Here is a 13,713-nt window from a genome sequence, read left to right as displayed (position 1 = left end):
CAGCCTCATCCACAGAGGCTTGTAGCCTCTTGTAAAGGTGGCGCACAGGCCTGGCGTGGTGGCTTCTCTGTCCTGGACAGAGGGACCAGGATCCTGCTGTGCTGCTCTTCTCTCCCACTGTCTGCTTCACCTCTGCATCACCTCTTCCTGGAACAGCCTGTGGGGAGGGGCTGAGGGGAGGGCAGGTGAAGCTTTCCTTGGGCACCAGCCAGGATTAGTTTGCATTTAGTTCTCCAGAGAGAAGTCACTAGGCCACCCCTACCTGAATGAGAGGCAGGAAGCAGGTCTGTGTGTATGGGGCAGGAGCAATGGCTCAGCAGTTACAAGCGCTTGCTGCTCATCCAGGGGACCAGAGTTCAGCTCCCAGCAGCCACATCACACAGCTTACAATTGCTTGTAACCCAGTCCCAGGGAATCTGACACCCTTTTCTGGGCTCTGCAGACATCCACCCACAGATGCATGTGTGCGTGCACGCGTGTGTGCGCGTGCGCGCGCGCGCGCACACACACACACACGCACACAATAGAGTAGCCAGGAATGGTGGCACAACTTTAATTTCAGCATTCAGGAGGTAGAGGCAGGTGGATTTGTGAGTTTGAAAGCAGGATTACATAGTGAGAGCCTGTCTAAATAAACAAAGTGTCCTAGGCAGTCCTTTTATCAACTTAACACACAGGAAGAAGGAATCTCAACTGAAAAAAAATGCCCCCCTTTATTAGCCTGTGGGGCGTTTTCTTAATGATTGATGTGAGAGAGCCCAGCCCATTGTAGGTGGTGTCACCCCTAAGTAGATGGCTGCCTTAGTTAGGATGTCTGTTGTTAGGAAAGGATCCCATGACCTTGGCTGTTCTTATAAAGAACAGCATTTAATTGAGGTGGCTTGCTTACAGTTTCAGAGGTTCAGTCCATTATCATCATGATGGGGACATGGCAGTGTGCATGCCACATCCACGGCTGTCTCTGTGTGACAAAATGCCTCTCAGGTGGTGGCCGTCTCAAAATGAGGGGCTCCTGCTTCCTGGAGCTTGGCCCCTGGTGGCTCCCTGGAAGTCTGCTCGAGTTGAGGTGCCTGATCAGCCTCAACGACCTCGTTCACTTTGTTCCTGGCGATGGCTTCTTGCATTGACTCTGCTATCCTCCCTTCTGTTCTATTTTTCTCTTGACAAAAACTTAATCTGTTCAAGAAACCAGAAAACATTTCCAATGGCTCCTTGAATACGGAGGAACTGATGCGTCAGTTCCCTCCCTTGATTCAGGCCATTAATGTTATGATTAAGACTCTGGCTCACTCTCTGGGGGAATTTACAGATATCCTAGAACAGAAAGAGCTCATGATAGAAGATTTGGTAGAAGATGGGTAAATTATGAAGGAAAATGTATGGAATGGAATGAGTTACCATTTATGGAGAGGCTAGCCAGAATGAGAAACCCCTGGTACGTTTTAGATAGGAAAGAAAGGCAAGATATTCTTGATAACATAAAACCAGCCATTCAATATTGGAACAAACCCTGGGGGTGGAATCCTGAAGAATGGTGTTTGGGTTACCTTGGTTACCTTAGGGCAGATATGATTTAGGGCCATGAGAAAGCACAGTTAGTTAGTGGTGTGAGACAAATTTCAAAGAAAAGCTCTACCCACCTGGCCCTGACCACAAGATTTGCTGAGAATAGTCAATTGTCTGTAATCATTTCTCTATGGAAACTTTTATGTCTGCCAACTTCCTTCTGTAATCTCTTAAAAGTGATGCTTGAATTTTAGTAAAGTTGCAGCAGATTCAAATCTCATTAGAGCTGTGTCTGTCTGTCATTCGCCGAATCCTGGGTTCTCCTAAGCCTTCACCCCTGTTCTCCCTCGGTCTTCAGAGTCGGCCTCACATGACTGTCCTTGCATGAATGCCAGAGCTCTTTAGAACAATCGCAGCTGTTAAATGCTCAGCTCAATGCTTCCCCATTCTACATATCGTGATAGGAACAAAAGCACTGTTGTAACATGTTGGGACTACTATTAATGATCAAATCGAGGGTGCTGTGAAGTCCCCCATTGTCTCCAGGGTTCTAGGTTTTAGGGGAATCCTAAGGGCACACAGCTTCACACATGAGGCTTGGCGTAGTAGAGGGTTAAACAATGACCCTGGAGTCCTCCCAGAGGTCCTGGAGAACCACTGGGGTCACTCAGCAGGGTAGACTGTTAAATCCTGTCCCCAGAACCCTCCCAGTAGCATCTGGGAAGAACCATGGGGGGGGGGTCCTTGAATTCCAAAGAGTCCCCTTTCTGCCCCTCTTATCAGCAATTCTCCAAGTCCAAGAGAAGTGGAGAGAATGAAGCTAGGTGTTGGGAGGGGGGCTCCCCAATTTCTGCCTGCTCCAAGTGAGGACTGACTCAGAGGCTGTCCCCCTAACTCACCCCCACTCCACCTACTATGTAGGAGGGAGGCATTGCCAGAGCATCCTTCAGTGACAGGCACTCCGAGCCTGCCTAGGAAAGATATGGCTGCCGTCTGCCTTCTGGGAGCATGTGGCATCTTCTGGCCGGTTTCACCTCTGAGCAGCTACCACCTGCTGCCCCCAGGACACCTGCTCTGAAGGCACAAGGATTTGGCCAGGTTCTGAAGATTCCCCCACACCTTCCAGGCCCACACACCCTTTTCTCTCACAGGACAACCTGTGTGAAAAGAATCTACCAGCAGCTGAGACTTTCCTGGTGCTGGGAGCTGGCTGGTGTGGGAGGTCCTCTGTCTTGGTTAGTGAATAAAAAAACTGACTTGGCCTATAGCAAGGTAGAAGGAAGGAGGAGTCAGAGAGAAGCCATGTAGCCCCACTGGAGCCAGATGAAGCTTTAGCTGGTAAGCCACAGCTTTGTGGTGATACACAGATTAATAAAAATGGGTTAAATTAATATGTAAGAGTTAGCCAATAAGAAGCTAGAGCTAATGGGCCAAGCAGAGATTTAATTAACACAGTGTCTGTGTGATTATTTCGGTTCTGGGTGGCTGGGAACCAACACGCAGCCTCCTCCTACAACTGGCCTCCTAGAGAAGCGGCCTGAAGACAGAGGTATTCACAGAGAGGACCATCCTCTGTCCTCCCGGCATGTGTCACGTAAGTGCCTGGGCTAAACAAGCTGTGGTCTGTTTCTTCTTACCATTCAGGACAAACAGGGGAATGCTATAGCCAAGGGCCTGAACTCTAGAATCTCTCTGTCCTGCGTTAGCCCTCCCACACACTGAAGTGAGTAGGAGGAAAGAGACTTCTGTCCCCACAGCACAATGCCCCAGTGTCCAGTGACTCAATCACCCTTTCAAGAAGTTACACTCCTCCCTCTTCAGAAGGATGTCGGGTAGAGCAGAGGGACCTTGATGGCACACATGTGGCCCAGATAAAAGACACCCAGCTCTGGCAGTCAAGTCAAGTCTGATGGCTAGTCAAGTCAGAGACTATCCCTGTGGAAACCCAAAGAATGGGATCCAGCAAACCCAGAGAATCAATGTTTGGGAGAGAAGAACATTGGAAAGAAAGAGCTTACACAGAGTTCCCCCAAGATCCCAGGTCACAGGGAGACAACAGCATGGCCAAGAGAAACTTCTATGTCCCAGGTTCCCAAGTCCAGAGTCTGTTGTGAGGAGGGAGACTGCTTGTTCATTTCCGGGCTGCCCAGACTCCTGAAATAATCACATAGAAACTGTGTGCCTATCAGCAAAGTTTCTGCACATCTATCTCTGGCGGTGGCTCCACGGCATCTCCCCTGACTCAGACCTTTTTTCCTCCCAGCAGTCAGTTTAGTTTTCCCTGCCTGCCTCTCTTCTTTTGCCCTATCAGGCCAAGCCAATCTTCCTTATTAATTAATCAATTGTATTCACAGCACACAAAAGGGAATCCTTTAACAGAACATTTGAAAACTTTAGAACAAAAAGAAGCAAATTTACCTAAGAGAACTAGACGACAGGAAATAATCAGATTGAGAGCTGAAATCAACAAAATAGAGGCAAAAAAAAAATACAAAGAATCAATGACACAAAGAGTTGGTTCTTCGAGAAAATCAACAAAATAGACAAATCTTTATCCAAACTAACCAAAAGGCAGAGAGAGAATATCCAAATTAACAAAATCAGAAATGAAAAGGGGGACATAACAATAGACACAGAGGATCATCAGGTCATATTTTGAAAACCTGTACTCCACAAAATTGGAAAACTTAAAGGAAATGGACAACTTTCTAGATAAATATCACTTACCAAAATTAAATCAAGGCCAAACAAGCAAATTAAACAGACCTACAACTGCTGAAGAAATAGAAACAGTCATCAAAAGTCTCCCCCCCCCCAAAAAAAAACCCAGGACCAGAGACTACAATTACACTGATACCCAAACCACAGAAAGACAGTACTAAGAAAGAGAATTACAGACCAATCTCACTCATGAACATTGATGCAAAAATACTAAATAAAATACTAGCAAATAGAATCCAAGAACACATCTGAACCACCATCTATCATGATCAAGTCAGCTTCATCCCATAGATGCAGGGATGGTTCAACACACAATAATCTGTCAACATAATCCACCATATAAACAAACTGAAAAATAAAAACTGCATGATCATCTCATTAGATGCCGAAAAAACATTTGACAACATACAACATCCTTTCATGATAAAGGTCTTGGAGAGAGCAAGGATACAAGGAACATACCTAAACATAATTAAGACAATATACAGCAAGCCAACCGCCAACATCAAACTAGATGGAGAGAAACTCCCAGCGATTCCACTGAAATCAGGAAGAAGAAAATGTCTACTCTCTTCATATCTATTCAATATAGTTCTTGAGGTCCGAGCTAGAGCAATAAGACACCAAAGGGAGATCAAGGGGATACAAATTGGAAAAGAAGAAGTCAAACTCTCACTGTTTGCTGATGATATGATAGTTTACATAAGGGACCCCAAAAATTCTACCAAGGAACCTTTACAACTCATAAACACTTTCAGCAATGTAGCAGGATACAACATTAACTCAAAAAAATTAGTAGCCTTCCTTTACACAAATGATAAGAGGGTTGGGGAAGAAATCAGAGAATCAGCACCCTACACAATCACCACAAATAGCATAAAATATCTCAGAGTAACTCTAACCAAACAAGTGGAAGACTTGTATGACAAGAACTTTAAATATTTGAAGAAAGAAATTGAAGAAGACACCAGAAAGTGGAAAGATCTCCCATGCTCTTGGGTAGTCAGAATTAACAAAGTAAAAATGGCAATCTTACCAAAAGCAATCTACAAATTTAATACAAAGCCCACCAAAATCCCTGCAAAATTCTTTAAAGACCTCAAAAGATGGTACTCAACTTTATATGGAAAAGCAAAAAACCCAGGATAGCCAAAACAATCCTGTACAATAAAAGAACTTCTGGAGGCATCACAATCCCTGACTTCGAACTCTACTAAAGAGCTACAGTCCTGAAAACAGCCTTGTATTGGCATAAGAACAGACAGGGGGACCAGTGGAACTGAATAGAAGACCAGGATATCAATCCACACATCTTCGAACACCTGATCTTTAATAAAGAAGCAAAAAATATGAAATGGAAAAAAGAGAGCATATTTAACAAATGGTGCTGGCATAACTGGATATCAACATGTAGAAATATGAAAATAGACCCATATCTACCACCATGCACAAAACTCAAGTCCAAATGATCAAAGACCTCAGCATAAAGCCAACCACACTGAACCTTATAGAAGAGAAAGTGGGAAGTACACTTGAACTCATTGGCACAGGGAAACACTTCCTAAATATAACCCCAGCAACACAGACATTGAGAGAAACAATTAATCAATGGAACCTTCTGAAACTGAAAAGCTTCTGTAAAGCAAAGGACACGGTCAACAAGACAAAATGACAGCCTACAGAAAGAGAAAAGATCTTCACTAACCCCACATCAGACAGAAGTCTGACCTCCAAAATACACAAAGAACTCAAGAAATTGGACACAAAAAGATCACATAATCCAATTTTAAAAAAAAAATGGAGTACAGACCTAAACTGAGAACTCCCAACAGAGGAATCTAAAATGGCTGAAAGACACTTAAGGAAATGTTCAACATTTTTAGTCATCAGAGAAATGCAAATCAAAACAACTCTGAGATTCCATCTTACATCTGTAAGAATGGCCAAGATCAAAAACACTGATGACAATTTATGCTGGAGAGGTTGTGGGGAAAGGGGAACACTTCTGCATTGCTGGTGGGAATGCAAGCTGGTACAACCCCTTTGGATGTCAGTGTGGCAATTTCTCAGAAAATTAGGAAACAACCTTCCTCAAGACCCAGTAATATACTTTTGGGTATATATCCAAAGGATGCTCAATTGTGCCACAAGGACATGTGCTCAACTATGTTCATAGCATCTTTGTTTGTCATAGCCAGAACCTGGGAACAAACTAAATGCCCCTCAGCTGAAGAATGGATAAGAAAAATGTGGTACATTTACACAATGGAGTACTACACAGCAGAAAAAATAACATCTTGAATTTTGCAGGAAAATGGATGGAGCTAGAAAACATTATTTTGAATGAGGTAACCCAGACACAGAAAGACAATTATCACATGAACTCACTCATAGGTGGTTTTTAAACATAAAGCAAAGAAAGTCAGCCTACAAACCACAATCCCAGAGAACCTAGACAACAATGAGGACACGAAGAGACATGCATAGATCTAATCTACATGGGAAGTAGAAAAAGAGAAGATCTCCTGTGTAAATTGGGAGCATGAGGACCTTGGAGGAGGGTTGAAGGGGAGAGGGGAGAGGCAGGGAGGAGAGCAGAGAAAATGTGGAGCTCAATAAATATCAATTAAAAATGTATTTAAAAAGGGGAATCCTATATCCCAGAGTCTACGTGTTTGTTTCACCTCCAGGAGCAGAAGAATAAGGCAGAAGAGACTCGCGACTAGATGCTGCTTTATTGATTGATTTGATGAGCTCTCGATGCACTGTTTAGATCGCCTATTTGATAAGCGTGATTTCACTTGCTTCTTGCAACAGAAATTCCTAGAAAAAGAGCTGAAACAAGAGGCCATTGCCCTCAGAAGCTAGCCTGGCTTCAGTCCGCTGGTGACATTGCCTCTCTTCCACTCTCGTCCCCATCAGAGAACCTGGACCAGCTCTTAGCTGGCTCACCACTTTACACAAAGCCCCGACACCACAGGAGACCAGGTGGTAGAGTTTGGATCTTGAACTCCTAGTATCAGGATTATAGTTACGAGCAAGTCCCAGTCTCAAGGCAGAAGACATCCAGGTCAAACACACATGCCTCCTAAGGTAAGCACTCAAGTGTCCCAGCGGCTGAGCCCTTCTTCTCTTTGCTTGTTGCCCTTGGGAAAGTCCTCACTGGGCAATAGACAGCACTCTACTCTCCAGGAAACTTGACTGGGGCAACTGGGTTGAGTCTAGTGTAAGGCCAGATTTTAGAGACATTACTTTCTAAAAAGTTAAGTTGTGCATTCTGATCAGGGACCATCCACCCTTAAAACTCCACTTCCGAACAAAGCAACAGCATGCACCTTACCATTTCAGTCAAAAACAAGCTCGGGTTACTGCCGAACAGCAAAGCTGCTGCTTGGCTGGGCTGAGTCTGAAGAAGTCACAGTATGAAGGAGAAGGGCTCTTTCTGTCTGTCCTGAAACAGGAAGACGAAACAGCCCACCACCTACCTAGCCTCTTGCACACAAGCTACACACAGCTTCTCTAGGGCTTAGAGCTCCATTGCATGTAGCTCCCCATGAGCTCCAGGCCCTGGGTACATTGTTTGGGACTCGGGGCCACCAACATGAACCCTGAGCCTGAACTGAACACCTTAAATCAGGAGGAGCCTACCACAGCGCTTCTCAACAGAACAGTTACCGAAAAGTAGTATAAACCCTCTGACAGTGGACTGGAGTGCACAAGGTGAAATTCTGGTGAGTGGAAAGATGGGGTGGGAAAGAAAAGTGGCCTGGTCCTCCCAGTACAATATTAGAGGCCTGGCTGGTACCCTACCACAAAAGGCAGACTGACAAAAGAAACACGTAGCACAGTTATTAATGTATACAGAGCCAGCCAGACATGAAAGCCAGAGAAAAGGTCAGTAGGTTGACACCAACATAGTGTGTGTGTGTGTGTGTGTCTGTCTGTCTGTCTGTCTATCTGTCTGTCTGTGTAAGGGACAGGGAGGACTTAAGAGGCATCGTAAGGCAGTAGATGTTGTTTAGAAAAAGAAAAGAGCTGGGAAGCACACAGAAAGGCCTGGGGTGACGTTCCCCTGAGTTCTGGGCCGGCTGGTTGTTTTTCAGCCCTGTCCTTTCCCTTGGTTAGTAGATTTTAAGACATTTTCTAGTCCTTTGGTAGGCAGAGGACTTCACTGAGAGCCCCTGTCTGTATTTTTTGTTATCCTGGTTGTTTTTCTAGACACAATTTCTTTGTGTGTAGCCCTGGTTGTACTGGAACTTGCTCTGTAGACCAGGTTGGCCTCAAACTCACAGAGATCCACCTGCCTCTGCCTTCCAAGTGCTGGGATTAAAGACGTGCACCGCCACCACCTGGCTCCTGTTTGCATTTTTAAGGAAGGAGGACCAGAGGAATCTCCAGACTGGGAAGGCAGGGGGATGGCTGTAGAAACCGGGTTCTGAATTGTTCTCCAACTCAACTTATCAGAGTCCTATACTTAGTGTATGTTGTCTGAGCCACCAAATAGGAAAGACAAATAATAAGAAAAAGAATGCAGAAAATTATATGAGAATTTAATTTCCATGCACAGTAGAACATGTGTCAAGATGAACAAATAAGGATATCTGAAATCTTTAAGGAAAAATAAAATAATGGCACCCACATGCAGGAATCACCAAGAACAATGAGTCAATTCCAAATGAGAAGTTTACACATATAATTCTAGGACTCAGGAGGCTCAGACAAGAGGAATTGAAAACCAGCCTCGGTTATACAGTGAGCTTCAGGCCACTCTAGACTATCTGGTAAGTTACTGTCTCAAACCACCTAAACAAATAAACAAGATAAGGATATGGAAGACGGCTAGTAACAGGTTTTAAACAGGAAAAGCAGCCCAAGAAGTAGCTCCATGGGTCGTGTGGTTGGAAAAGATTATTCCAAGTGTCACACAAGGAAACACAAACAAAATAAAAGTAACTCAGGCAATATTTACTTTGGCAAAAGTGTGTACAACAGTCCAAGTGGGTGAACATGCCAGGATGAGAAGTTCACTTAGTATGTATTTTACCACATTGGTGGGAGGTCAATAAAAGGTAGATTATTGGACCTACTTTAAACCAAAAAAGCAACTACTAGTTTTAAATCCTTTGCATTGCTATGGATTTTTGTATACTGATACAAATTCAAGGTGATTTTGGTGAGAACACACTGTACATATGTTTCTCCTCTTGTTCAAAGTATTGTACCTATACGGCTCAGCTAACAATGCAATATAAATTTCTAGTTTTTGAAAGTTATTATTGTAAACCATTTAGGATAACAAAGAGACGCAGGGTTAGTTTCCTGTCGCCCAGTCTTGGTAGAGGCTGCGGCTTGCAGTTTCTTTATTACTTCCTTGTATAGTAAGTCTTGTCCCTTGTTGTTGATGAGGCCGCTGTTCTGCCCAAATTTTTCTGAATGTATACACCCCTCTCCAAAGGCATGGTATAGATGGTTTCTTCTTTTTCTTTTATGTACATTTGAGCTTGGTGGAGAATAAGCAAATCACAGCTTGAGCAGACCAGTTTACTTTTCCACTTGCATTTCTGTTCCTGGAATGAAGACCATGAACAAAAGCAACTTGGGAGACAGGGTCTGTTTCATCTCATCATTGTGGTCCATTGTGAATGAAAGTCATGCAAGTCAAGGCAAGAGCAGGAGGTAGAAACCTAGAGGGCTGAAGCTTACTGGCTTGTTCCATTTGTTTTCTTACGTGTCCTAGGGCCACCTAACCAGAGGTGGAACCACCCACAATTAGATGGGCACTGGCACATCGATCATTAACAACAGCAACAACAAAACGCCCTACAAGCTTACCTACAGACTAATGTTTTTTTTCCCTTCCTTCCTTCCTTCCTTTCTTTCTTTCTTTTTCTTTTCTTTTCTTTTTTTTTTTTCCGAGACAGTGTTTCTCTGTAGCTTTGGAGCCTGTCCTGGCACTAGCTCTTGTAGACCAGGTTGGCCTCGAACTCACGGAGATCCACCTGCCTCTGCCTCCCGAGTGCTGGGATTAAAGGCGTGCATTGTCACCACAGCCCAGCCCTACAGACTAATGTTATGGAAACATTTTCTCGATTGAAGTTTTGCTGCTGATTGCTTACACTTAAGTCATCTTGCAGGTACAGGATCGCGGGGATTAGAAAAGAAGGTGGCTGGTTGTCTCTGGCTCTGTGGTCACGACTTAAGACTCCAAAGACTGTTCCTTTGTTTATGCTTACAAACAGATGGAAGGTAATTTTAGCACTGGTCTAAAACAAGGCATTTCTTCAGCTTCAGGGCAAGTTTGACCTCATCAAGGCACGGTAAAAGGGGATTGGCTCTTCTCGGTGTTTGAGATCAAGGTCCTAGATTTTAAAGGGGATTGGCTCTTCTCGGTGTTTGAGATCAAGGTCCTAGATTTTAAAGGGGATTGTCTCTTCTCGGTGTTTGAGATCAAGGTCCTAGATTTTAAAGGGGATTGGCTCTTCTCGGTGTTTGAGATCAAGGTCCTAGGTTTTAAAGGCACAAGAGTCAATCCATAGTCTACAGTATCCAGTTAGTCCAAAATTTTTTTGAAGTCAGTTTTTTTAAAAAAAAATCTTTTAGATTTATTTTACTTTATATGTATGAGTATTTTGCCTGCATGCATATGATGGTACCCACAGAGGTCAGAAGAGAGCGTTGGGTCCCCTGAAGCTAGACTTATGGAGGTGTTTATGAGCCACTACATGTGTGATGAGAACCAACCCAGGTCCTCTGTAAGAGCCACGCATGTTCTTAGTCTCTGAAATACCTCTCCCACCTAAGACACCACCCCAACACTTCTTTTCTCTGTAGAGGGTAGTGACAAGGTCATTATTCCCTCTGTCCAGTCAGTGCCCAGTCTTCATTTTCTCTTGCTAATTAAATGTTCTAAACATTGGACTTTATTTTCAATGAATTGTCATGTAACTTTTTTTTGAAGACTCTTAGGTCCTTTTGTCCCTGTGTTCATTACCCTTGGGATGCCAATGACAGCAAGAAGCCACCCACGTACTGAATTGGGTTCACTAGGAGGACATTCTGTACCTTCTCTGGTTTCATTGATTGCTGTTTAATTTCATCTGAGACAGGGTCTTCTCTGGTAGCCCTGGCTAGCCTAGAACTCACTATGTAGACCAGAATGACCTCGAACTCACAGAGATCTGTCAAAGCGCTGTTGTTTTAAAGAGTTTTTCCAATATCTGTCCAAACAAAATCCATCCAATTAAGTATTGCTGTTTCCTCTCCATCTGGGGATCTTCCCACTCCAAGGAGAAGAGGTCATCAGCCAAAAAAAAAAAAAAAAAGCCCCAGCACATCTTTTAGGTCAACAATATTGAAGCAACTGCAATTGTATGGAATCTTACTGAGGAGCACATAGGGGCTGGCTGACATGGAGTGTTGTCGGATGGAATCTTACTGAGGAGCACATAGGGGCTGGCTGACATGGAGTGTTGTCGGATGGAATCCTACTGAGGAGCACATAGGGCTGGCTGACATGGAGTGTTGGCTGTGCACTATCTTGGTTCACTACCCTAAGGTCTTTAAGAACCATTACACTTTCTCACTGGCAAGACTGGGGTGTTAGACAGAGACATACAGAGCATGAAGAGACCATCTCTTGCCAAACCATTAATGATGAGTTTTAATCCCTAACTCCCTTTAAAACACACGGGATACCACCCCTCTTCTTACCACGCCCCCTCAGGTTTCTAGAGTAATCAGGATCGGGAGGATCTCTGAATCCCCTTGATTCCCAGCTTTGCTTTGGACTTCAGGAAAGATCATCTTTTTCTGCTTTCAGACTCAATAGGCACCAATAGCCCTATGTGGTGGTCACAATCGATGCTCTAGCACTGATCACAAATGGTGGGTGGTGTCTCCCCTCCTGCCAGTACTGACGAGTCTGGTAGATACAATTGTCCCTGATTCAGTTACCTGTACCAGCTGGCCCGAAACTACAAGGAGCACAGAAATCGACATCAGGTCCTCCTCCACACTCAGTTTCTGGTCATTTCTGGCTCCCTATAACCCTACCCACCATTCTTGGAAGGCTACGTAGGATTCTCCAGACTGGATCTCCTTTGTCAGCACCCCTCATAAGTCAACAGTGTGGGGGCCTTGCCTTCGGCAACGGGAATGAATCTAAGCCAAGCTTCTGAGTCAAACTGACTGATTAGACCACAGTCGAAGGTGGTACAGAAACTCATTTATTGGGGCTTCACCATGCACGAACAACAGTGGCAGGGCAGTGATAGATTTACTGAAGGCGGCAGGGGGGGGGGCAAGGACAGAAGTGGAGAGAGTATTAAAGACTACACCGTGGTACAGTCACAGCACACAGACAAGGCTCAGGAGACAGGGTCAAACCCAGTGGAGCTGAGAGGAGCAGGGATCTTTTCTAGCAGTAGGGGATGAGTTAGTGTGTATGAACATATCTAAGGGTTCAAGCTGATTTCCCTTAAGTAGTAAGTTTTACACAGCTGTTGTCTCTCTTGGGGTTTAAATGTTTATATAAGACATCAAAAATATCCTTGGTTCAGGATCTGTCAACTTGTTGGTATGTTTGATTTTAGCTACCTATACATTTCTAGGGAACTTTGCTCCTCAGAAGGGCTGCCTTTGTCTTGGAGGAGGGCTGCTCCCTGAAGGAGGCCCCGCCCTAGCTGCCCCTTGGGTCACTGCCAAGCCCTTAGACTGTGCTCTGTCTGTCTGGGATTAACACAATCCAGAAAAACCTGAGGGTTTTGTTTTCTTCCTTTTTATTTTGTTCTAAATCAATCACCATGAAAAAATCAGGCTAATAAAATCTACTTTTTTTCTGTCATAACAAATTCATTGAAGCAGAAACGGGACAGAGCAGCCTCTGTCAAACAGGGACATTAGGACTCCAGGCGACTCGGTAAGTAACATTTTTGGTGCCTAAATTGACGTTGTCGCTGAACTCTTTCCTGTGTCACAGACAACCTGATAGGCTAACGGGAAACTGAAGGGTCTCAGGTGCAGGCTCAAGAGAGACACCGTGCAGGACTGTTGGAATGAAAAGGTCCTTTAAAGAATTGTGCATGTCGTGAACAGATGGACAAGTAGACAGCAGTGGTAGGCAAAGGACATCATGCCATGGTCCTGCAGCCAGGCTCTCTGTTTCTCTAGCAGGTAGCAAGGAATTGGGTGGGGAACAGGATAAGTGGCCACCAACTGATGTAAACTCACTTCCCCAAGTAAGAAATCCTGGCACCTGGAAGTCTGTTTGCTTGGGCTTCCCAGACCAATAGGCCGCCCCTCAGTGTCTGTAGGGGAGGAGTGGTTGCTGGTATTGTGGTCTCAGCCCTAGTCTGAATTCTTCCATTACATGCCCAGCTTTTCCGTCTATATAAAGAGAACTAAGGATTTTATAGGAAAGAGAAGCAGCAGAGAAGGCCCCAGGGATAACGGGCATCACTGCAGAGACAACAATGCCATCATTTCTTT

The 13,713-nt window shown here is 44.4% G+C and overlaps 1 protein-coding gene across 1 annotated transcript in view; it reads left to right on the top strand.

Annotated features, from left to right (window-relative positions):
- The first annotated feature begins 7,203 nt into the window (after positions 1 to 7,203).
- Cndp1 (carnosine dipeptidase 1) overlaps positions 7,204 to 13,713 on the top strand; it is a 34,100-nt gene continuing 27,590 nt past the window's right edge. Inside the window, exon 1 of the mRNA XM_005356327.1 lies at positions 7,204 to 7,320. Within this exon, the coding sequence (XP_005356384.2) occupies positions 7,309 to 7,320 (12 nt within the window). The 5' untranslated portion in view covers positions 7,204 to 7,308. The remainder of the gene's footprint in view (positions 7,321 to 13,713) is intronic.

This window comes from Microtus ochrogaster, chromosome 18, assembly GCF_000317375.1.
Source record: "Microtus ochrogaster isolate Prairie Vole_2 chromosome 18, MicOch1.0, whole genome shotgun sequence".
NCBI lineage: Eukaryota > Metazoa > Chordata > Mammalia > Rodentia > Cricetidae > Microtus > Microtus ochrogaster.
This window is presented reverse-complemented; position numbering and strand designations above follow the sequence as displayed.